At 44.7% G+C, this 26,311-nt stretch overlaps 1 protein-coding gene across 1 annotated transcript; it reads left to right on the plus strand.

The window, feature by feature from the left end:
• Window positions 1–3,082: 3,082 nt before the first annotated feature.
• On the plus strand, window positions 3,083–4,199 carry ASCL4 (achaete-scute family bHLH transcription factor 4). Its single transcript, XM_047868280.1, has 2 exons — window positions 3,083–3,296; window positions 3,541–4,199. The coding sequence occupies exon 2, from the start codon at window positions 3,678–3,680 to the stop codon at window positions 4,197–4,199; it is 522 nt and encodes a 173-aa protein (XP_047724236.1). The 5' UTR covers window positions 3,083–3,296; window positions 3,541–3,677.
• Window positions 4,200–26,311: the final 22,112 nt, after the last annotated feature.

The raw sequence follows: 26,311 nt of genomic DNA on the forward strand, positions 1-26,311 counted from the left end.
ACCTTTACATTATAATGATAAATACAAAAGTAATATGTGCTTTTGGTAACGAATTAAACAGTAGAAAGATCCATAAAGAAAAATGCATAACACCCCTTCTCCCCAAAGCCACCTTTCTTTGGCAACGAATGACAGAAATTTACTGTGAATCTTTCCACTTCTCTGTGTGCATATAAATACATATAAAGACATATATATCATGTAGAATGGTTTGTTTTAAATTCACACCACATATATTATCCTTAATTTGCTTTTTTTTCACTTAACACATTATGTATAGCTCTGCAAGTTCTTATATATAGCTCTAGCTCATTATTTTTAATAATAGCATAATATTCTTAAAGTATTAGCCCTGTATTTTTTTTTAAATTTTTTGAATGTTAACTTATTTTTGACAGAGAGAGACACACACACACACACACACACACACACACACACATAAAGTGTGAGTGGGGGAGGGGAAGAGAGAGGGGGAGACACAGAACCTGAAGCAGGCTCCAGGCTCTGAACTGTCAGCACAGACCCCAATGTGGGGCTCGAATGTGTGAACCATGAGATCATGACCTTTTGCTGAAGTCGGAGGCTTAACCGACTAAGCCACCCAGGTGCCTTGTCCTCCCACTATTTTTAAAAAATGTTTATTTATTTTGAGAGACAGGTCGGGGAGGGGAGTGCAGAGAGAGAGGAGAGAATCCCAAGCAGGCTCCACAATATTAGTGCAGAGCCTGGCGTGGGGCTTGATCTGTGAGATCTGAGCCAAAATCAAGAGTCAGACGCTCAACCAACTGAGCCACCCAGGCACACCCAGCCCTTTCTCTATTGGCAGACATTCAGGCTATTCCTTTTTTTTCTTCCTTTTAAGAATCACTACAAACAATGCTGCAATAGATATTATTGTGCAGGTAAATTCACACCAGTGCATTTATTTCTGTAGTATCTTTTGGTCAAAGGACATGTGATGTATGCTATTAATTTTAATAGTTATTTTCCCAAAAGCTTGTAGCAATTACGTTTCTGCCCCTTCCCCAAATTCTTGCCTGCCCTGGATGTTAACAATATTTTTACATTTTCCAATCTGAGGATGAAAAATGGCATTGCTTACCTGTTTTCTCTTGTCCTCATTTCTAGTCTATTCTCCAGTCTGCAAATAGAGTAATTAAAACATTTTTTTAAAATGTTTATTTATTTTTGAGAGAGAGAGAGAGAGAGAGAGAGAGAGAGCAGGGTAGGGGCAGAGAGAGGGAGACACAGAATCTGAAGCAGGCTCCAGTCTCTGAGCTGTCAGCACAGAGCCCAATTTGGAGATTGAACTCACAAGTGATGAGATCACCACCTGAGTTGAAGTTGGACGCTCAACTTACCGGGCCACCCAGACACCCCTAATGTTTTTTAAAATCAAAATCTTGGGGCGCCTGGGTGGCACAGTCGGTTAAGTGTCCGACTTCAGCCAGGTCACCATCTCGCGGTCCGTGAGTTCGAGCCCCGCGTCAGGCTCTGGGCTGATGGCTTGGAGCCTGGAGCCTGTTTCCGATTCTGTGTCTCCCTCTCTCTCTGCCCCTCCCCCGTTCATGCTCTGTCTCTCTCTGTCCCAAAAATAAAATAAAAAACGTTGAAAAAAAATAAATAAAATCAAAATCTTACCATGTCACCTTTCTGCTTAAAATACATCATTTATGTCCCTTCACTCTTTTTTTTAAAATTTTTTTAACGTTTATTTATTTTTGAGACAGAGAGAGACAGAGCATGAATGGGGAAGGGTCAGAGAGAGAGAGGGAGACACAGGATCTGAAACAGGCTCCAGGCTCTGAGTTGTCAGCACAGAGCCCGATGCGGGGCTTGAACTCACGAACCGCGAGATCATGACCTGAACCGAAGTCGGACGCTTAACCGACTGAACCACCCAGGCGCCCCTATGTCCCTTCACTCTTAGAACAAAGGGCAAAATCCTTAACATGGCCCAAAGCATCTTGTGGTCTAATAGTCTTTCTGTCTCTATGGTGGGCTTGTCTCCCAACAGGAAGGACTTTTCTACGGATTGTTCTCAACTCTACTGAGAAATCAAGGTGACACATTAGGTTGTTTCCTGGTACAAGCCTCCCAGGGAGTTTTTAAAATGTGACTAACTAATGCCTAAAAGGAATCATTATTTCTATTTTATTTGCCTTGATGGAGGTGTTTTTGCAGTTGCTTGGGGCAGATCATTTAGGGTAAACAGGTAAGCGCAGCACTTGTCAAAAAAACATGTTAGGGCGACACCCCGGCTCCTGAAGAACAGGCAGAAAGTCTGATCGTAAACGTAGGGGGTTTTTGCTTCTCTTGTTTTTAAGTTGGACTTTTAAAAGTAGAGGCTGCCTTTAATGTGCTGGTTTGCGGAACAAGAGATCTGATTTTCAGCGTGATAACGCATTTTTTGACATTAACCACTGTTGGATTTTTAATGACACTTTTATCTTCAAAGCCCTTCACCAACACGGATGGATTAATTATTCTCTCTCTCTCTCTCTCTTTTTTTTTTTTTTTTTTGGTTGTGTGTTAAAAAGACAAATCTTCAAAGCCATCATCCTTGATCCTTGGAGTTGGGGATCCCCACCTTTCAAATGTTGCTTTCCTGCCCCCAAGGGAGAAAATAAATTGCATCTTTGTTTCTTAAGACAAAAAGAAGAACACAATAGAAATACATTCTTTGCACTATGGAAAAATGTTCTTCTATCCTGGGTGGGATTAGAAGAGGTCGGGAAGCAGTGTTTAACCTGTGTTTACAGTAAGCACTGTGAGAAATAACTGGCTGAAAGTGTTTGTTACTGTTCAACCTTTTGATGTGCTCTTAAAAAGTAGCACAAATCCATAAAACGCCTTGCGATCAACATAAGCAGGAACACAACATTTGAATCCATCTACTCGTTGCTAAGGTATAGTCCTTTCCTCTTCTCTTCAAAACATGTCTAACTGGGCTTTTAAAAGATTTGGTTTTGGAGAAGAAAACCCTCAAGCCTGCCCGGAGGTCCTCCTTTGCTGGACACATCTTACAACCACAAGGGAGCAGTCTTTCCTTTGATGAGGTCTTCCCTCCACCTCCACAGAAATGGCAGAACAAGCGTAAGTTTGCACACCGTCTGAAAGAGATTTCCATTAGCCCTGGACGCCGGAAACCGCAAAGGACAGTCAAGTTTTGATTTTCAAGGGGAAAGCCTTCGCTAAACTTTCGCTCAGCCGCCAGACCTGTTGGTTCCTGGGAGGGGCTCTTTGGAAACCTCGAAGATTCCTACACTCTCGAAGACCCAGAGCGGTGGATTACGGTAATTGAAAAGCTTGGGTGGTTTTGAAAGATTACTCTGTGTGGTGTGCGCTCACATTTCCAGGCTGAGGGGACCGAGCAGAGGAACCCCTTTTGTCACCTTTTGAAATAAGATCAGAGGGGAAGACAGGATCTGAAGTATGGATTAGGAGGTCCTAAATCTTTGCTTATCACCTCCGCCTGGATCATTATAAATGATCGAGTAGTGCAATGAATTTAGGAAATCATGCAAAGTTTCCTTGCAGTCTGTCCTGGAACCAGAAATTAAAAGCCCGGCTGTGCCAGGCTGTCTGAATGGACCAGCACCTACGCTTTGAAGATCTGAAGGCTCGCCTTGCAAGAGATCGGTCTCTGGGGTGATTTGTTTGCTTCCCGGCGAGGGATGGAGAAACGTAAGCCGGCCGGACTGCTGCCCCTGCGGTCGTGCCACCTCCGCGGCGAGCCCCTGCACCTGCCGGGGTCCCTGCCCCGCCTCCCCCTCGGGGACCCCTTCAGGGTCTCGTGGCGTCTCGACGCCGCGTGCCTGGAGCGGGCGCCCCGGGACTGCGCCGCGAGGCGGTCGTGCCCGCCGCTGCCGCTGGACCGCGCCTTCGAGCCCGCCTTCCTCCGCAGGCGCAACGAGCGCGAGCGGCAGCGGGTACGCTGCGTGAACGAGGGGTACGCGCGCCTGCGAGACCACCTGCCCCGCGAGCTGGCCGACCGGCGGCTCAGCAAGGTGGAGACGCTCCGCGCCGCCATCGGCTACATCAAGCACCTCCAGGAGCTGCTGGAGCGCCACGCCCGGGGGCAGGAGGGCCCCGCCGGCACCCGTCCCCCGCGCGCCGCCGAGTGCAACAGCGACGGCGAGTCCAAGGCCTCGTCGGCGCCCTCGCCCTGCAGCGAGCCCGAGGAGGCGGGCAGCTAGCGCGCGCCCGGCCCGGCCCCGGCCCTCCGCGCCCGCTGCAGCCTTGGAGCCCCTGCAAGGGTGGTTTGCATTTTTGAGCTGGTTTTTTAATCCAGGGCTAAATTTTAGGAAAAAGAAATGCGTGTCTTCCGGCGGGGAACGTGTCTTCTGACCTTTCTGGCTGCCGCCCCCCGACCCAGGCCCCAACTGGGTATGTGCCTGCAGACTTAAAGGTGCTTATTAAGGAAACTCTCCAACGGTACTTCTCAAATGCACACTGTACCGGATCCTGAGCACCTCACTCTAAAAACTCAGAGGGCGATTGGAATTTCCCAGTCAGCGCCGTGGGTACGTTATGCACATAAATATTGACTTCAAGCCAACCTTCACCGAAGAACTTCCCAAAAATGAATAAATAAAAGACAGCCCTTAAGACGAAAGGAACGATTTTCCTGCATTCCTTCCTTGGGGAGTTGTATTTGAGATTTAATTGACACGGTCACTTTGGGTGAAGGGGACTCCAAGCCGGCACTTGAGCACCCACACGGAGCCCGCTGTTAGCCCAGCGCAGGCTGCGGAGCGAGTTCGTGCCTGGCGGTGGTGCGGCCCACGTGCTGAATTTGATACTTCCGGTTTTATCAGAAAGTGGCCATCTGGGGGGCGCCTGGATGGCTCGGTCGGTTGAGCGTCCGGCTTCCGCTCGGGTCATGATCTCGCGGTTCGTGGGTTCGAGCCCAGCGTCCCGCTCTGTGCTGACAGCTCAGAGCCTGGAGCCTGTTTCTGATTCTGTGTCTCCCTCTCTCTCTGTCCCTCCCCTGCTTGTGCTCTGTCTCTCTCTGTCTCAAAAGTAAATAAACATTTAAAAAAAAGTTTCTTTTTAAAGTGGCCATTTGGAAACTTCGTAGCATTTAGGCAATAGTAACATATGTTAGTGTGCTGGAACTCAGATTTGTATAAAAACTTATTTTCCTCTCCGTTGTTTTTGTCCACTGGTTTTTCATTTTCCTTTTCCCCCTCCCCACTTCTCACTCCACCTAACCTTTGGTTAAATTAAAGTGACATCCCTGACTTTATTAAAAAAAAAAAAAAGAAAGAAAGAAAGAAATGCATAGATGGTGGAACAGGATGGACTGAAGTTGGTATGTTCTCAGACTTTCATCCCCATGAGGGCTTCTAGATGTACTGGAATTACCCAGCGACTTTGGCTTTGTTCTCAAAAGTCTTTGAAGAACATTTAATTCTGGTCATTTTTGTCTTAGAAACTATTATGATTTAAGTAGATATGTCAAGTGCTTGTTGACCTACAAAGATAAACTTCCTCTCTCTAGAGCTGTTTTTTTTTTTTAAGTTTATTTATTCATTTTGAGAGAGAGAGAATGAGCAGGGGAGGGGCAGAGACAGAGAGAGAGGCGGACAGAGGATTGGAAGCGGGCTCTGTGCTGACAGCTCATAAACTGATGCAAGACTCGAACTCATAAACTGATGCAAGGCTCGAACTCACGAACTGGTAGATCATGACCTGCCCTGAAACCAAGAGTTGGAGGCTTAACCAACTGAGCCACCTAGGTGCCCCTCTAAAGCTCTTTTCTAATAACTTGGATTGACCTTTCCACAGAGGCAGTCCTGTATGGTGGTGGGGAGTGGCACCAGGACACAGGAAGGAGAGAAAACTGGGTATGATTTCATCCCCCACACTGGCTCATGAGGTAGGCCAGATGTATCAACTTTTTACAGATGTATCAACTGAGAGAAGTTAATGTTCAATGAGTATCTTTTATGTGCCAGGAATTTTTGTGTGTGTGCTTTTTACATGTTTTTCTTTTAAATTCTCATAAATCTGGGGGTGGATGTTACACATATTTTGTGGTTAAAAATAATGAGGGGCACCTGAGTAGCTCAGTCTGTTAAGCGTCCGACTCTTGATTTTGCCTCAAGGGCATGATCTCACAGGTCCTGAGATTTGAGTCCCAGGTTGAGCTCTGTGCTGACAGCATGGAGCCTGCCTGGGATTCTCTCTCTTCCTCTCTCTCTTTCCTTCTCTGCCCCTTCTCTCTCTCAAAATATATAATAAAGGTTTTTGTTGTTGTTTGTTTGTTTTTAATGAGGCCTTGTCCAGGTTTGTGTTGCCATGGTTAGTTGAGCTGTGACTCAATGCTGAGTTTGTCTGACCCTAAAGCCCAGGCTTGCTGTGTCCCCTTCTATACCCTCCCTTGCTCCCTCCTTTGCTAGCTGAGTGACAGAGCAAACATTTCTTAACCTGTGAGCAACTCAGTTTCCTCTTCTGTATTGTTTCACAGGAGAAGGTATAGAATACCTTGGTAGTCTGCAAGGTACTAATCAATGGTAAGTTAGTAGTGTATCATCTTTTGGAGAAAATACTATTACTCAGTACTATGGAGAGTAAAGCCTGACCAAAAATTATCTCTAGGTGGGGGCGCCCAGGTGGCTCAGTTAAGTGTCCAACTTTTCGGCTCAGGTCATGATCTCACGGTTCATGAGTTCAAGCCCTGTGTCTGGCTGTGTGCTGACAGCTCAGAGCCTGGAGCCTGCTTCAGATTCTGTGTCTCCTTCTCTCTCTGCTCATGCTCTGTCCATCTGTCTGTCTGTCTGTCTCTCTCTCTTAAAAATTAACATTTAAAAAATTAAAAAAAAATTTTTTTAACATTTATTCATTTCTGAGAGACAGAGACAGAGCATGAGCAGGGAAGGGAGAGGGAGACACAGAATCTAAAGCAGGTTCCAGGCTCGGAGCTGTCAGCACAGAGCCCGACGCGGGGCTCAAACTCACGAACTGCGAGATCATGACCCAAGGTGAAGTTGGACGCTCAACCAACTGAGCCACCCAGGCGCCCCTAAAAAAAATTTTTTTTTCAATGATCTCTAGGTGGAATTAGTGTGATTTCTTCAGTGTGTCAGAAAGAGGACAGAGTAACCACATTGTATTAGGATTTTACCTTCTATTGCAAGGTTCCAGGGGACAAGACTTGACCTGTGGAAACTGAATCCATGTTAAAACATGTAATTACTAGTATTTGTAACAATGGGTTATAGTGGTGTCTGTGTTTCTGGCTGCACAGATAAATGCTTTGCAGTGATTCACAACAAATCTTTACTTTTTCTTTTTTTTTTTTTTTAATTTTTTTTTCAATGTTTATTTATTTTTGGGACAGAGAGAGACAGAGTATGAACGGGGGAGGGTCAGAGAGAGAGGGAGACACAGAATCGGAAACAGGCTCCAGGCTCTGAGCCATCAGCCCAGAGCCTGACGCGGGGCTCGAACTCACGGACCGCGAGATCATGACCTGGCTGAAGTCGGACGCTTAACCGACTGTGCCACCCAGGCGCCCCTTTACTTTTTCTTTTAAAAAAATTTTTTTAATGTTTATCTTCGAGACATAGAGAGAGAGAGACAAAGTACAAGTGGGGGAGGGAGAGAGAGGGAGGGAGACACAGAATCTGAAGTAGGCTCCAGGCTCCGAGCTGTCAGCACAGAGCCCGCTGTGGGGCTCAAACTCATGAACTGTGAGATCATGACCCAAGCTGAAGTCGGATGCTCAATGGACTGAGCCATCCAGGCACCCCACTTTACTTTTTCTTAAGAACCGCATGGAGTCTTTTAGTTTGAAGGATCAAGATGTAACCCTGCTCTTACCTGTTACTTAGTTACAGCCTCTCAACACCTGTAATATATCCGTTTTGGTCTCCAGGCAGGTTCTTATTCTATATAAAAGTTTCAGTGAAGCAAGACCAAATGAGATATATTTACTACTGGGAGGGGGGAGGGAGTTGGAAAACTTCCTGGCTTGATTGGAGGAACAGCTAATTAACCAAGTTGTTCATAACCTTGAGAAACTTCTTAGGGGTCTTCGATGAGCAGTAATAACACTCTCCATTCCTTTATTCTGCTCTAGCCACGATCAGCATCTTGACATTCTCTTTTCTACAGTAGGAATAATAACAATAAAAGAGTATGTTTTGTTTAATCTGGATACCGTGGTTGCTTTTAAATGTGGGAAAATGAAATAAAGATTTTTCTTCATTCATGTCTCTAAAATAAAGATGTAAAATGTGTGAATAAATATAATATACCTTGCTGAGATGAGCGGTTTATAAAGAAAAGGACAAAGGCAGTTTTAAAGGAGAACTTTATTGTGGATAAAAATGCCTCGAGAGATTTTTAATGTGGTTTTGTTCAAAGCCCTACTGAGAATAAGACAATGACTTTGAGAAGCCTTTTGGGGAAGAAAAAAAAAAGCAATAAAATTCCATCAAAATCATAAAACTTTTTTTAGAGCAAAAAAATCAGGCCATTTTTCTGGAAACTTCCTGATGACTTATAGGAGGAGCACTAATACAGGAATGAGACCTTTAATTTTTTTTTTTTAATGTTTATTTATTTTTGAATGTTTATGTATTTTGAAGGCTCCAGCTTGGAGCCTGGAGCCTGCTTCTGATTCTGTGTCTCTCTATCTGTTTGCCCCTGCCCCCCCCCCCCCGCCCCTGCTCTGTGTCTCTCTCTCTCTAAAAGAAAAACCAGGGGTGCCTGGGTGGCTCAGCCAGTTAAGTGTCTTCAGGTCATGATCTCACGGTTTGTGGGTTCGAGCCCCATGTCAGGCTCTGTGCTGACAGCTCAGAGCCTGGAGCCTGCTTCAGATTCTGTGTCTCCCTCTCTCTCTGCCTCTCCCCTGCTCGCACTCTGTCTCTCTCAAAAGTAAATAAAACGTTAAAAAAAAAAATTGAAGGAGAGAGAGAGAGCATGAGCAGGGGAGGAGCAGAGAGAAAGGGAGGCACAGAATCCAAAGTGGGCTCCAGGCTCTGAGCTGTCACCACAGAACCCGATGTGGGGCTTGAACTCACAAACCGTGAGATCATAACCTGAGCCAAAGTCAACGCTTAACTGACTGAGCCACCCAGGTGCCCCAGGAATGAGACCTTTAATATGTTCGATCTTCCCTTTTCCTGTGGATGAATGCTTAATTAACCATTAGACAATTTGAGTCTTAACAAGGACAAAATAGATTACAAAAAAGTTAAGTAGAAACAATGTGGTCAGCAGAGTTTTATGGAAACAGTGCATCCACAAAAGAAGAAACATTTACAAGTCCTTTAAGATCTTTCCTGGTTTTTTTGGTTTTTTGGTTTTTTTTTGGTTTTTTGGTTTTTTTTTTGCCACTCAGCCCAGACATACCCATTGATTATACTGTATTTCTTCTAGAATATTCCCTGTGGTTTGTAACTCTGACTAGTCGAATCTCTGTGACACCCTACAGCATACCACCCTGAGGGTGCAAAGGAGGAGGCTGTGGGTTGTGGCAGAGTGTGCCTGGCCTGTGGCGTGGTTCAGCACTGCCATCACCAGCCCGGTGACCTTGGGCAAGCCCCTGACTTCCGTGGTCTCAGTTCTCTATGCTAGGACACGTGAAGTTGAGATTGCATGATCTTTTGGGCTCTTCCAGCTCTAGGATGCCATTCAGCTAACATGTGCCGGGTCTGGACTTGAGGAAACAAGTGTCGGCAAGACATGCCTGCTTCCTGCTACATAGTGCGGGGACAGTTTCTGTATCATCTTTTCCCGCTAGAAAAATCCAGGTCCAGAGCAGCAGTTACTCTTTTCTGAGTCCTTGTTGCTGTTACAATGCCCCAAAACAAAACAAAACAAAACAAAAACTACATAATTTTTTGTTGAATGGAATTTGAAGAACCTTGCAATCTGGAGGGGAAAGTGGTATGAAAAAAGGTATACATGGTATATCTGATGTCCAAAATGAAAAATGGTATCTGGGTACAGGAGTGCCTGGGTGGCTCTGTCAGTTACACGCACGATTCTTTTTATTCTTAAAAAAAATTTTTTTTTTTTTTACATTTTATTTATTTTTGAGACACAGAGAACAATGGGGGAGGGACAGAGAGAGAGGGAGACACAGAATCCGAAACAGGCTCCGGGCTCTGAGCTGTCAGCACAGAGCCCGACGCGGGGCTGGAACTCATGAACCAAGAGATCATGATCTGAGCCAAAGTTGGACACTCAACCAACTGAGCCACCCAGGTGCCCCAAGCATCTGACTCTTGATCTCAGTTTAGGTCTTGATCTCAGGATCATGAGTTCAAGATTTGCACTGGGCCCTGTGCTGGGCATGGAGACTACTTGGGAAAAAAAAAAAAAAAGAATGAAAAATGTTATCAGGATACAGAGAAGAGAGGGAGTTATTTAAGCTTCAAGTGAGTAGAAAACTAGGAGGAGATGCTTTTGGGGGTGCAGCACTTGATAGGTGAAACGGAATGAGGATTATAGGCAGAAGATCCAAGGGTGAGGAAACAGGTGCCTTGGAGGCAGGAACTATGTTTGGAGAATAGAAGCTGAGTAACAGGAGACTAGGAAGATTCTAGGAGGCATTGAAATCCAGGCTGAACTTTAATTTTTAGACAATGGGGAACTATTGAATTTTTTTTTTTCTTGGAGAGAGGGTGAACTGTTCAGTACTGTGGTTGAGGATCAGTGTGGTGGCAGGAATCATCAGACCAACAGGATATTACAGTAATGAAAAGAGAGGGAGGGAGGGTCTCTGCCAACACAGTGGCCCTGGAAATGGGGAGGAGGGACGGGCTGGGAGGGGATGTGGTGTGGCCCCTCGGAGGCTGGGGGTGGGGGAAGGGAAGAGGGAGAAGTTAGAGATAACTCCTATGAGCTGCCATCAACTGAAACAAGGAACACAGAAAGAGGAGCAGATTTATTCATTTTTTTTTTTTACTTTTTTTAACGTTTATTCATTTTTGAGACAGAGAGAGACAGAGCATGAATGGGGGAGGGGCAGACAGAGAGGGAGACCCAGAATCCGAAGCAGGCTCCAGGCTCCGAGCTGTCAGCACGGAGCCCTAAGTTGGGCTCAAACTCATGGACCGCGAGATCATGACTTGAGCCAAAGTCGGATGCTTAACCACCGACTGAGCCACCCAGGCGTCCCAAGAGGAGCAGATTTAAAAGGTAAAAGTTATCTGTTGGAGATGCTGGATTACAAACACCGACAGGCTACTTCTGTCCGCAAGCAGCTGGAAATGCCAGTGTCGAGGTCGGGAGGGAAGACCAAGACAGCTGTGGATTTGGGAGTCGTTCACCTTTGGGCAGTAAGAGGAGTGGCTTCGAGCTCCCAGGCTGAGACTGAAGGGAACATTAGGAGAAAGCTGAGGCAGGTCTCACCGAAGGAGGGGCAGAAGAAGAAATGGCTTTGAAGAGGACTAAGAGGTTGGACGGAGAACCAAGCTAGTGTGAGATCACGGCAATTACAAGCAGGTGTCATTTTTTTTTTTTTTTTTTTTTTACAAGCAGGCATCATTTTATAAGAAGGAAGAAGTGGCTGACAGCATCTTATAAATCAGAGGAGTCAGGGAGTTTAGGTGTGAGGGGCACTGATTGGATTCGGCCACTAGAAGATGGCTAGAAACCTTTGTAAGGGCATAACAGGGGCGAGAAGAGAAAGCAGAGGTGAGGTTGAAGCCCGCCCTTTCAAGATGCTTCTCAGCGAATGAAAAAGACAGCTGGAGTGATGTAAAGGAGAAGCCAAGGGAGGACAAGATGGTGTATCAAAGGCAGCTCTGAGCCTGGGGTCTGACAAGTGAAAGAGTTCTAGTCGATTCAGAGGCTCATAGGTGACAAGGCTTCAAGGAGTCTCAAGTAAGGGGAGGGTCCTAGGAATTGGAAGAAAATTGATGAACTGGAAGGGCAGGGGGTTGGAAGGTAACAAGTTAAGACTAAGGTAGGTGTTTACGTCTCTCAAAAGATGGAATAGGTGTAGGCAATGGCAAATAAAATGAAAAAAAGGTTGTGTGGAAGTAGGACACTGGGTTTAGTATTGATCCTTAGGTACTGCCTGGCTTTAAAAGCATTGACATAATGGTGTTTAACGACTTGGTTAAAAAGTTGCACAAAACCCTCTGTGATGACATAACACTTTAAATGATATTTGTGGGACGCCTGGGTGGCTCCGTTGGTTAAGCATCCAACTTCAGCTCAGGTCATGATCTCACAGTTTGTGAATTAGAGCCTGGCGTCGGGCTCTGTGCTGACAGCTCAGAGCCTGGAGCCTGCTTCAGATTCTGGGTCTCCCTCTCTCTGCTCCTCCCCTGCTTATGCTCTCTCTCTCTCTCTCTCTCAAAAATAAACAAACATTAAAAAAAAAAAAAGTCAGCGATGGTGCTCCTGGGTGGCTCGCTTGGTTAAGTGTCCAACTTGGGCTCAGGTCATGATCTCGCAGTTTGTGAGTTCAAGCCCCATGTCAGGCTCTGTGCTGACAGCTCAGGGCCCAGAATCTGCTTCAGATTCTGTGTCTCCCTCGCTCTCTGCCCCTCCCCCACTCATGCTTTCTGTCTCTCTCTCTCTCTTAAAAATAAAATAAAACATTTAAAAACATTAAAAAAGAAAAAATAGCCTAGGGAAAAAGAACAGAGTCTGGAGAGTAGAATTGGGATGCCCTTCAGTTACCCAGATGCGTAGAGATAGTGTCTGCTCTTTTGGCCAACAGTTTTTGATCTGTGGGGAATATAAAGTCAACCTTGGCGACCTGAACCTACCTCTCATTGTCTTGACTCCAGGGGTTATTCGCTCTTAGTGGAATTTGAGAGCAAAGTCCCACGAGGCCAAGGACAGCATTTCATGGGATGAGTCAGCGTTACCCAGCTACAACCAAGCCAAACAAGGTTTCAGATGGTGCCTTTCAAAAGCTTTTGAGCTGTTTCTGTCTAGACAAAGGTTTTCTTCAGAGCTTCCAAAGTTATCATTGTCATCTCCAAAACTGGGTGGCAATGAGACTTCTGATGGAGATGTGGACTGGTGGAGTCCTTCTCTGCAGAGCGATCGCTAGAAAGGCAGACTCTTTCCCTAGGCGAGTTCTCTGGACCCTTCTCTGTCAGCCACCGCCAACCCCGCCATCTGCTCGTCAGGCACACAGGCTGCTGGGAGACAGCAGAGGTGCCTAAAAGGGCTTTGTGTTTTTCTTATTGGCCCGTGAAACCATAGAACCATTTCTAGCTCTGTGATTATTATCGCTGTGTTGTGTAGGAGCTTCACTGGCAGTCTCCCTGGGTGGTGAGATGGGTTTTTAATCCTTCCGTAGTTATTTAGCTGTGTCCTCTGGTGAAAGCCTGTCAGCAGCCTTTTCATGTTGGGTTACTCATTGTCATTAACCATGGCCAAAGTGAAACCACAGCTGCTGCAGAAGGAAGTGCGTCCAGACGATAAAAACTCTCCAAACTGGTTTTTGCCTCCAGAGCAAGCCTTGAGGGGGGCCACTCCTGAAGACATTTCTCATTTCCCTGACAGTGGGGGAAAAACCTCTCTGAAGGAGGAATCCTATCTCCCGGGTCATGGGACTAGAAAGAGCCTTGGAAAATGTCCTGATGCAGCTCCGGGGGTTTTAGTGAAATGAAGGATTAAACCGTGCAGGGTCAAAGCGTATCTCTTCTCTCCTAAAAGACCTCTAATTGACAGAAATTCTCCACCAGCTAACATTTCCTGGGGGCCTTCCTAGATGGCAGGCTAGCCCTTTATATGTAGTATTCTCACCTGATCACAATCATCCTACGAGGTATGTATTGTGTATCACTCCCATTTTATTTTATGTTTTTAAAGTTTATTTACTTATTTTGGTGGGGGGGGGGCAGGGGCAGAGAGAGAGAGGGAGAAAGAGAATCCCAAGCAGGTTCCACGCTGTCACCTCGGAGCCCAACACGGGGCTTGAACTCACAAACCATGAGATCCTGACTTGAGCCGAAGTTTGATGCTTACCCGACTGAGCCACCCAGGGGCCCCAGTTCCTCATCTTTAAAATGGAAGTGATATGGGGCGCCTGGGTGGCTCAGTCGGTTAAACATCCGACTTCTGCTCAGGTCATGATCTTGCAGTTTGTGAGTTCGAGCCCCACATCGGGCTCTGTGCTGATAGCTGGGAGCCTGGAGCCTGCTTTGGATTCTGTGTCTCCCTCTCTCTCTCTGCCCTTCCCCCACTTTTGCTCTGTCTCCCTCAAAAATAAATAAATATTTTTTTAAAAAAGGCAAGGAACTGAAGCTCAGAGATTAAATAACGTACACAGAAAAGTGGTAGCAAAGTAAAATAAGTCATACAGAGAAAGACAGATACCATATGGTTTCACTCTTATGTGGATCCTGAGAAACTTAACAGAAGTCCATGGGGGAGGGGAAGAAAAGAAAAAGAGGTTAGAGAGGGAGGGAGCCAAAGCATAAGAGACTCTTAAAAACTGAGAACAAACTGAGGGTTGATGGGGGGTGGGAGGGAGGGGAGGGTGGGTGATGGGCATTGAGGAGGGCACCTGTTGGGATGAGCACTGGGTGTTGTATGGAAACCAATTTGACAATAAATTTCATATTAAAAAAAAAAAGAAAAGTGGTAGCAAACCATCTTCATCCATCCATTCATCAATTAGCAAACATCAATTATCTACATGGAGGAAGAGAGTCAATAAACAAACGTGAATATATGTTTCAGGTGGTGATAATGACTAAGAAGAAAAATAGAGCAAAGATTTTTGTAATTCAATTACTTTCCATCCTTATGTTCAGGAAACACATCTTCACAGTCCTGAAGCAGAGCCGTGCAGATGTAAACGACTGGATAACTTTGAATCATAACAGCAAATCTGAAGACTGACATTAAGTAAACTCTTCTTGTTTAAGACCCATGGTTACCATACAGCTGAATATCTATGTAAAAAAAAGACTAATAATGAGGGGCAAGTAGAGTAAAGTGTATTTGGGATCCTGCCTGACCAGGGATCCCAATCAGCCGCCATTCACATTCACAGCCACCAAGCTTGATGCGGGGCTGTAGAACATCTCCCTATATTTTCATTTGAGCTCTGAAGGGAGAGCAAAGTGTTCTCTACAGAAGGCCCATGACTTCACCTTGACAGAGTAGAAAGAACATGTATTCCAGTCCTAACTTCAGTGCTTACTGACTGTGTTTCCTTGGGCAAGAGACGTTACCTCTCTGGACTTCTTTCCTCATCTGTAAAATTAAGGATGAGAACCTATTCCATCTCATAGGGCTGTGGTAAAGGGGAAATGAGTCTACATAAGTGAAAGGTTCCTATAAACTAGAAAGTGCTGTCATCACTAGCCATATGCAAGTCCGTTCTCTGGAAGATAGGGATAGCTTCGCAGAGAAGTACAGCTACTCTATCCACTCTGAGGAAAATTCTTTTCAACATAAAGTCGGTTGATGAGATTCTGAAGTAGAATGGTGGAAATGGTGACATACTAGGTTTTCTAACGTTGTATAACGAGCCATTCTTAGACTTAACGATGGCAGCAACTTGTTATCTCTCACCATTGAGGCTGTGGGATTGACTGGGAGGTTCATCTGCTGGTCTCCCTGAGGCTCACGGTTGCTGTCAGAATGCAGCCCGACTTGCCAATGGCTCCGCACGGCCTCTCTCCGTGTGTGGTCCTTCATCCTCGAGGAAGTCTGGGCTTCTTTCTATGATCATCTCAGAGCAGCAACAGGAGAATGGAGCCTGTCAGGCATTGGAGGCCAAGGCTCAGGAGTCACACAGTGTCTGCATTCTTTTGGCCGAAGCTGGTCAGAAAGCCAGTGCAGATTGGAGAGACTGCAGAAAGGTGTCCAGGGTAGGAGAAATTTTCATGGCCATGTTGGTAATTGACCTACCACACATACCTTTTAAAAAAATGTTTATTATTTATGTAATTTTTGGAGGCGGGGGGAGAGAGTGTGCACGAGTGGGGTCGGGGCAGAGAGAGAGGGAGCAAGAAAATCCCAAGCAAGCTCTGAGCTGACAGCACAGAGCCTGATGCGGGGCTCTATCTCACCAACCATGAGATCATGACCTGAGCTGAAATCAAGAGTCAGACGCTCAACCAACTGAGCCCCCCAGACATCCCTACAACCAATACTTTTATATGTCATTACAGTCTATTTTTAAATTATTTCAGACTTACGTTAATACTGCCAGAACAGTACAGAGAACTCCCATACCTCCATTCACCCACATCCCCCAATTGTTCATATTTTACTGCATTTTTTCTTTTGCCCACTCTGATTACGTGCTAATAATCTTTAGTCATTTTTGGAATCTTCAAACATGATGTCCCAGCACCCTTCAGCACTCCAGTACATATTTTTCCCAAATGAGATCTCACGTGTGTTTTCTCCAACACCACCAAGCAATTCTCCAATTCTCAATGGACAGTAGCGTGTGTCCTACAATTTAACTCAATTCTGATACTAACTACTTGGAGATAGCCTCAGTCCCACAAGACTGCCCTCAATTCAGATATCAACTGTGAGTCCAGGTTGTTGCCTGTGATTCTGACTCACTGGCTGTATATCAGAGGTTCCTCTGACTCCTCTCTTCAGAGGGGGACCCTCCTCTTCTCATCAATCAATTTGCTAGAGTGGCTCACGGAACTTGGGAAACCAGTTTACTGACTAGATCACTGATTTATTACAAAGAATATTAAAGGATATGAATGAACAGCCACATGAAAACATTCATAGAGAGGTCTGGAAGGGTCCTAAACAGAGAAGCTTCTGTTGCTTTGGAGTTTGGGATGGTCCGCCCTCCTGACATGTGGCTGCATTCTGAACTCTGTCCTTTTGGGTTTTTAAGGAGGCTTCATATCATAGACATGATTAATTAAATCATCAGTCATTGGTGATTGAAGTCAATCTCTAGCCGTTCTCCCCTCCCTGAGATCAGAGGTGGGGCTGAAAGTTACAACCCTCTGAATATCTGGATGGTTCCTCTGGCAACCACCCCTGTCCTTTGGGGCTTTCCGAAGTCCCCTCATAAACCTAGGTGTGATTTAAAGGGGCTTGTTATGAATAACAGACCCCTTTATCACAATTGTCTTAGAAAATTCCAAAGGTTTTAGGAGCTCTGTGCCAGAAACCAGGATGGAGACCAAATATGTATTTCTTATTATAAATCACAACCCCACACAAGGATACTAACATGCATAAACACCAGATCAAGAAGTCAACATTTATATATCACTACTGACCAATTTACAGATTCTGCTCAAATTTCACCACTGTCTCAAGGATGTCAGTTTTTCCTTTTTGGTCCAGGATCCTATCCAGGAATACATATTGTCATGTTGTTCAGACTTCTTCAGTCTGAAGAACAGCCTCTCCCTGTCTTTCATTTCCTTGACAGTTTTGAGGGTACATACCTTCATTCTGTAGGAGGACCCTCAGCCTGGGTCCATCTAATGTTTGCTCACGACCAGACTCGGGCCATGCGCTGCAGAGAACATCTCAGAGACGTTGCTGTGCCCTTCCCAGTGCCTCATGCCAGGAGATATGACTAGTCCTATCGTTGGCCATGTTAACCATGACCACCTATTTATGGTGGTGTCTGCTCTGGTTTCTCTACCTCAAATTCACCTTCTTCTTCTTTGTAGTTGAATAGTATTTGGGTAGAGAGAGGTAGCCCAATATTATGCCAATATCTTGTTCTTCACCAGACCCCCATCAATTAATTAGCCTTGGTGTTCACTGATAACTCCCATTTGCCCCAGTCATCCCCACAGTGGCTGCCAAATGATGATTCTCCATTTCCATTAGTCCTTCCATACTTATTAGCTGGCATTCTTCTATAAAGAAGGGCTTTCTCTAAAGAAGGGCTTCCCCTACTCTGTTATTAATTTAATCATGTATTTTTTATCAGTTTGGACTCATTCCAGAGGGTTGTAATATATTAATCTTATTATTTTTGACAAATATTGTTTCTAGTTATTGAACTTGTTTCTAATTTGACTGGGGGAGGAGGAGCCCCTTCTAACTGGTTCCTTTTGACATGTCCTGTCATTAATTGAGCATTTGATTATTTTCTGGTACAAGATGACTCTCATCTCTCTCTCTCTCTCACACACACACATGTGTGTGTGAGTGTGCACGTGCACACACACACACACACACACACACACACAAATCCTAACAAGGATTAAAACCCACAAATGACATGCAAACGTTCGTGTGAGTGTACGTTTTTCGGGGGAGAGAGTCAAGCCTGGCTTTCATCAGATTCTCAGAGAAGGTCCCCAACCTCTGAAAATTTAAAAACCATCACTAATACCTCAAGGAATTTCTAGCGATTTTTTCAGATCAGCCATTTTTCAGGTTTCTTATCATCAGGTAGCTTGGAGGGGCTTTAGCCCTCTTGCTACCTTAATTACTTCCATCTGAAAACAGTCTCCAGCTTATGGGAAATGCTCAGTGAATGTTAGTTGTTAAGACTGTGAGGGAGGATCCTCTGCTGGCAGTGGGGGGCTAGACCGTTCAGAGTCTGAGTCCTGAGTATCTTAGTGGAATTTCCAGTCCAACTGGTTGTAGAACTTAGTGAAGTAAAGATAATGAAAAAAAAAATGTTGCCACTTGGACCTCGAGGAGGCGGGTGTTACTTCCCACTGTGCCCCAAATAGAGGTTTCTCCAGTGTTATGAACTCAGCAACACAGCATTAGGACAGCCCTGGCATGCGAAGATGTCCCGTGGAATTATCCAGATGGTCCTGGCTGCTTCAGTGTCCTCCCTCCCAGTCCCCTAGGCTGTCAGTGGTTAGTTTCTTTCAGTTAAGATGGGAAAATACGTGTTCTTCCACACATCCCACACCCGAGACGATTTTGCTCTCTCTTTCCTGAAAGGCCAGAGCGTGTGCGGTTTTATCTTCAATGAGTTGTGAATTGTTTGGTCGGGTTCGTTTCACTTTATCACACTTCACAGAATATTTACTGGAAGCTTCCTACAGGCAGGATTAGGCATTCTGTTGCTGTCAAATGTAAGACAATGTGAGGTGTAAGAAAAGCTCTCAACCAAAAACGAGAGCCCTTCACTCTGGCCCCAGCCCCTCGGCAACTTGCTGTGCGAAGCTGGACAAATTAGTTGAGGTCTCTGAGCTTTGTTTCCTCATGTGTCACAGGCAGCTGGATTATGGGCTGTCACAGTCAGTATTATGTAACTCTACCTTATTTAGTTCCTGCAATAGTTGACTTTGCAAATGTTTATCTTGTTCCCATGTGTAAATGAAGAACACCATTTAAACTTGTTTCCTCTTTGAGAGAAGGGACCTCATCTGCCTTTGTCCTCCGCTGGGTCCCCAGGACCCACGACAGTACTCACACAGTGCAGACACAGTGAACCAGGCAGGTACCATCCTGCTTACATGGTGTTCACATTCTTCTGGGGAAGACAAAACAAAGAGAAGTACAAACTTCCAGTTATAAAATAAATAAGTCATGGGAGTAAGTACAGCATGGGGAATATAGTCAATAATACCGTAAGAACTTTTATGGTGACGGATGGTGACTACACTTACCGTGGTGAGCACTGCATGATGTATATGATTGTCAAACCAGCCACTATGTTGTATACCTGAAACATACTGTATGGTAAATACATTATAATAATTTTGTAAGGTGACAGATGCCAACTAGACTTATCAGGATCATTTTGTAACGTATAAAAATATTGCATCATTGATGTACACCTGATACTAACAGGTTCGTTCTTTCTTTTCCTTCCTTCCTTCCTTCCTTCTTTCTTTAAATTTACATCCAAGTTAGTTAGCATATAGTGCAATAATGATTTCAGGAGTAGAACCCAGTGATTCATTCTCTACATATAACACCCAATGCTCATCCGAACACATGTCCTTAATGCCCCTTGCCCATTTAGCCCATCCCCCACCTCCAACCCCTCCAGCAACGCTGTTTGCTCTCTATATTTGTCTCTTATGTTTTGTCCCCCTCCCTGTTTTTATATTGTTTTTGCTTCCCTGCATTTATGTTCATCTGTTTAGTATCTTAAATTCCACATATGAGAGAAGTCATGATATTTTTGTCTTTCCCTAATTTTGTTTAGCATAATACACTCTAGTTCCACCCATGTTGTTGCAAATGGCCAGATTTCATTCTTTTGGATTGCCTAGTAATACTCCATTGTGTGTATGTATGTATACACACACACACACACACACACACACACACATATATATACATATATACACACACATACACACACACATATACATGCCGTATATATGCCACATCTTCTTTATCCATTCATCTGTCAATGGGCATTTGTGCTCTTTCCATACTTAGACTACTGTCAATAATGCTGCTATAAACATTGGGGTGCATGTGCCCCTTCAAAATAGCACACCTGTATCCTTTGGATAAATTCCTAGTAGTGCTATTGCTGGGTCGTAGGGTAGTTCTATTTTTAATTTTTTGAGGAACCTCCATACTGTTTTCCAGAGTGGCTATGCCAGTTTGCATTCCCACCAACAGTGCAAGAGGGTTCCTGTTTCTCCACATCCTCACCAACATCTGTCGTTGTTTGAGTTGTTAATTTTAGCTATTCTGACAGGTGTGAGGTGGTATCTCATTGCAGTTTTGATTTGTACTAATAGGTTTTGTATGTCAATTATACCTCAATTAAAGAAATAGAGGCATAAACTAGTCAAAGAACATTCTTTATGTGTATTTATTTTGAGAGACAGAATGTGATCAGGGGAGGGAGACAGAAAGAGAGAGAGGGAGAGAGAGAATTCCAGGCAGGCCCCATGCTGTCAGCACAGAGCCTGATGTGGGGTTTGATCTCACAAACCATGAGATCATGACCTGAGTGGAAATCAAGAGTTGGGTGCTTAACTGACTGAGGCACCCATGAGTCACCAAAAAGTATTCTTTAATTGAACCTACATTGAGCAAGTTAAGCTTCCTGGGGATTTTCAGTGGGTTTGTACTGACATGAAATCTTTGTTAAGGGCATAAGTCATGTGAGAATCACATAAGCGTTACTTTGAGGATCTTTGCAGCACACGCTCTTCCAAGTTTGGTAGGAGAATATTTACTTTGTTAGAGCAAATGGGAATAAAATAAGAATAGTATGAAAAATGGGAATAATAGTATCTATTTCACAGAGTTGTTCTCAGGTGAAAGGGAGAAACTACATGTAAAAGTCTGTCACCAGTGCCTGGGACACAGCAAATGTTACGAAATGGTGGCTGTTGTCTTGCTATCAAAATAGTCACTTGCCCAAATATCCTATTGAAACTGGTTAGTGATTTGCTGGTCACTAAGTCCAACGACTCTCAGATTTCTGTTTCTCTGCAGCACCGAACGAGGTTAATTGAGAAACTTGCTCCCATTTCTGTGGCCACGCTGTTTTATAATAGTCTATAGATCTGTTCCTGCTCAGTCCCTGCAGACTGAGCCTTGAGGGTAAGAACCAGGTCACCAGCCCCAGCAATCAGGACAGAGTCTGGCTCATTGTGGTTCTCAGGAATTGCCGAAGGACTGAGAGCACCACCAAGGCAGAGATAGTTCTGCTAGTCTTGTGTCCTGGCCTTGACTTCTCGTTCTCCTCTCCGCAGTAAGCAGAGCTGTACCCTAAGACTCACCTGCAGCCCTCTCGTCTCCAACCTGGTTCTCCTGCAAACCTCGTTTTCTCTGAAATCCAATGATCTGTTTAGAGTCTCTCTTCTGAGCTCCCGTAATACAACTTCAGCTGTCGCCTTGATGTCCTGTAGCATCTTAAATTCAACAGGTCTAACTCCAAACTCACAGCCCTTAGGAAATCAATTTTTCCCAGCACCTCCTGGTTTCTGAGAGGGGGACCACCTGTGTTCAGTACCCCGGGCACAAAATCCTGGATTCACTGTCAACTTGTCTTTCTACACTTCCGTCGTCTTATCGCTGTATGAGCTAGGAATCTTTTGGTTGCAAGGAATTTCTTTTTTTTTTTTTTTTTTTTTTTTTTTTTTTTAAATTTTTTTTTCAACGTTTATTTATTTTTGGGACAGAGAGAGACAGAGCATGAATGGGGGAGGGGCAGAGAGAGAGGGAGACACAGAATCGGAAACAGGATCCAGGCTCTGAGCCATCAGCCCAGAGCCCGACGCGGGGCTCGAACTCACGGGCCGCGAGATCGTGACCTGGCTGAAGTCGGACGCTTAACCGACTGCGCCACCCAGGCGCCCCTGGTTGCAAGGAATTTCAACTCAAACTGGCTTAGGCTCTTACATAACTGGGAAATCCAAGGATATCCTGCTTCCACACACAGATGAGTCCAGGAGTTCCAGTCCAAAGTTGCAGGGGCTCCTGCTTTTCTACCCCTCAGCTCTGCTTTCCTTTATGTGGGTCCCCATTCTCAGGCAAATTTGCTCCATGTGGCATGATGGCTGTCAGCAAGTCCGGGCTTCCATCACATCCTCCTAGCAACACCAGGGGAAAGAGAGCACCCTGTTGTCAGGTAATACAGAAACCCCGCCCTGGATTAGCTTTTATTCTAACTGGATCATGTGCAAATTCCTCAGTTTCTGGGGCTGGGGGCTTGAGGTGGAGGAAGCGATGCTGAGTATCCAGGTCTGGGCCTAGCGGTGGAGTCGATTCATCCAAACCACATGAACAGAGACGGGGGGTGGAGTGGTTGTCTAAGAAACATATGGGTCTGTCACCAGGAACAAAGAGGACTTATGTGGGGAAGGATACCAGCTAAGGAGACACCTGCCACAGTCTGAGAGATGGCAGATGAGGATGAACAGGTAAGTGATGTGGGCACAGAAAACGAAGAGAAGCATCTTAAAGATAGCCAGGAGTTAGAACTGACAAACTTGTATGAGGGTGAGAGAGAGGCAGGAATCCAAGATGACACTAATTTCTGGCTTAGGTGATCAGTAGGTGGTAACGTCTTTCCCCAGACCTGGAACATATTTTAAAGGAGGAAAAGTGATGACTGAGTTTACATGTTCAGTTTGAGGTTTATGAATCCTTAGGTAGAGATGTCCAGCAGATGTGGGCTGGAGATGGACGTGGGGTCACCAGCCATAGGTGATGGTAAGTCATGGAAATGGGTGAAAATGAGCCATGATGAATGTAATGTCCACAGTGAGAAGATGGCGAAGACCTAGCCCAGTGAAAACATTTTAAGGAGTGTGCCAAGAGTGGTTAACAGCCTCGAATACTACAGAAGGTATATAAAAACTAAATTGGTCCATCTAATTAGCAACTACAAAATAACTGGTGACTTTGGTGAGTAGTTGCATTGGAATGGTAATGGCACAAGCCAGGATTAAGCAGAATCAAGGATGGGATGGGAGCCGAGGAAGCACAGGCTTAGGGCAAGGTACTCCTCTGAAGGAGCTTGGCTGTGATGGAAGATGGGCCAGAATATAATGTCTTTCCCCTAAAGCACGCGTTCTTTGTGGTTATCAATCAACACTTAAATTGCTTTTAGTAGCTTTTATTTTAAGCATATGCACATCTGTTCTACATTCTCAACTAGACCAAGTTCTTTTTTTCTTCCTCCCTCCCACTTTCTTTTTCTTTCTCTTTCTTTCCCTTCCTTCCTTCCTTTTCCTTCCTTCCTTCCTCTTTCTTTCCTCTCCGAGAGTGAGCACACATGCAAGTGGGGGGACAGAGGGAGAGAGAGAAAATCTTAAGCAGGCTCCATACTCAGTGCGGAGCCCAACATGGGGCTTGATCTTGTGACTGTGAGATCATGACCTGAGCCAAAATCAAGAGTCAAATGCTCAACCAACTGAACCACCCAGGCTCCTCTAGACTGTACGAACTTCATTAGGACTAAGAATGGTACTCTGCACAGTAAAAATACAATGCTTGTCAATTGATAAAACACGAATTTTGAACTGGAGCAAAGGGTATCCTTACATCAGTAACCTGTCTTGGTGCCAGACTACCCGGTTTTTCTTCCACTCTGGGAAAGAAACGTGCAGCAATTGAGGTGAGGCAAGTCCAGAAGACCTTCTAAAGCTGACACTCTAAAAGTGGGAACATGGTGCCACGGTGCTGGAGTCCCTGGAGGTGCTTGGTATTTTGAGGCTCCCTGTATTTTACGGACATGTGGACTATAAAACAAGGCAAAAGGAGAGGCCTGTTTCACACATTCATCCAGCAGAATAAAGCCTTTATAGTTCATCACAGAATCCTTAATGGTGGTCAGAATCTCCGACCTGCCTCAGCAAGGCAGAGCAATCCCATTTAAGAGATGTTTGTGAGTACTCCACATTAAAAGTTCCAGACTGGACTTGGCTGGTTCCAGTATTGAATAGGAAAAGCAGCACAAAATGGTTCCAGGAGCTAGTGTGACGTCAGGAAAACAGCATAAACATGATAGTCACAAGACCTTGTTCTCTATGCCTCTGTCATTAGTTGGGTGCCCTTGGGCTAGCTGCTAGACCTTTCTGAGGCCGTATTCTAATTTGTTATTAGGGGATAATACCTACATTGCCAACCTCATTAAACTCTAGTGAATGGCTCACATAATCATCCTTTCTTTCCTCATTCAGTAAGAACTAAAACTTTATATAAAAGCATTGGGTTAACTACAGAGCAGGAATGGTGATTTTTAACCTGTTAAGTACCTACTATATGCTTGGCACTTGGCTTATGCACTGCGTCTCTGTGAGGTACAACTGAAATCACCACTCACTTCTCTGGACATGACCCTCTCCCATAACATTCTCCTCTCCTTGGATCACTGGTGTTTCACATAGCAGATACCAGTTTTAGAACAACAGCTTTTAAAGATCCAGATCTATTAAAACCACTTGGCAATATTCCCGATGTGCCTGATTGGTGATTAACAGCATCTTCATAATCAGCAAATCCAGATGGCCACAGATCATGTTCTCTGGATCTAAAAATCCCACCTAGTCGAGCACTGGAGCAGATGCAAAAAGAATGATGGAAGTTAAGACGTAAGTACAGATGTGTGAGTTGTGTGCTGGAATTATAGGCACAGGGAGCGGCATGTGTCTCAGCAACACAGGTGAGGTCTGCGAGGAGCTTTCAGAAATAGGAGAGAGGAAAACTTTATCATGAACATGGGGAAAAAATACGCAGTCTCAAGCAGGAAAAACAGGAAAAGCTAAAAGAAAAAAAAAAACACTGTGCTTCGGTGGTTTTTGAAGGTTATATGAAGTATAATTTGGAGATCAAAGTGGGATTTGCAAGATGAATTCAGTATTTAAACCTTCGTCTCTTTGCTGCCCCAGGAAAGTTGTAACATTAGAAAATTAGCGATTGTTCCCATTTTGCTTACATCCATGAAGTGGTTTTCCCAACCATATACTGACGACAGGGATGTACCAATATACATCACAACCAATGTGAGGTTTTGAGAATATTAGTTATAAACAGACTGACTTCAGAGGTCCTCAGTGAGGGACCAAGATGTGCAGTGCTAATGACTCCTCTCCATGCCTGAAGGAGCCACACGGTGCCTTATCAAAGGGTGTTCTGGCTGTGCGTGAGCACGGGACGGGCCTAGGGTATTTTTACTCAGGGCGAAACAGCTGGTAATGTCCGCTTCATTTGAACATTTATTTTTAAGTGGCTTTCTGCCTCAAATGGGAAAATAACATCTTTAGAACAAGGAAAACAGTATCGGTGTCTTTCTTTCTGAACTCAAAATATTAACCATCACCCCCTATGGTCATTAACAGGGCTAAGCTCACTGCAAATGCGGCAGACAAGAAAAGCTTATACAGCAGAAATGCCATCGAATAAAGGATTCTCTGTAGTTCTCCTACCTGTTCCTCCTCTTACTTCTCTGAAGAGTAACTTTCAAAGCATCTAATAAAACTCAACATACGTATTTAAGATGATGCATAGCATTTCTTGCAATGACATCAGTTTTGGGAGGTGATCTTGCTTTGAATTAGTTTCAAATGACATGTCACCAAGCAAGGCCTGGTTAGAGGGAGGGAGTTTACACTCCAACACTGTCTCACCTCTAGAGTCTAGCGCCTGCCGGAAGCCTGTTCCTCATGTTGAAGTGCCCTCCAGTGCTCACCAGTAACCTGCATCCTTGTCATCTGTGCACAACAGTGGCTAGGCCAGACTGAAGGCGTTAGTAACCTAGAATTACTGCATTAAGATTCCTAACTGCTTTATTTTCAAACTCTACCATCAAAATATTTAGATTACTGAGTGCTCAGAGTAAAGACATGCCGTGCTATTTCAGAACATCCATTTTTCAGAGGATGTCTACCTTCTCCAGCCTTCCAAACGGCAGCATGTACAAGATACTCTAGTGAGGGTTTTTATTACAAGTTGAAGGATAAGTTTTAGGATACGATAT

This window comes from Prionailurus viverrinus, chromosome B4 (genome assembly GCF_022837055.1).
Source record: "Prionailurus viverrinus isolate Anna chromosome B4, UM_Priviv_1.0, whole genome shotgun sequence".
Taxonomy (NCBI): domain Eukaryota; kingdom Metazoa; phylum Chordata; class Mammalia; order Carnivora; family Felidae; genus Prionailurus; species Prionailurus viverrinus.

Coding starts and splice junctions, on each gene's coding strand:
- ASCL4 (XM_047868280.1), top strand. CDS start 3,678: ATGGAGAAACGTAAGCCGGCCGGACTGCTGCCCCTGCGGTCGTGCCAC.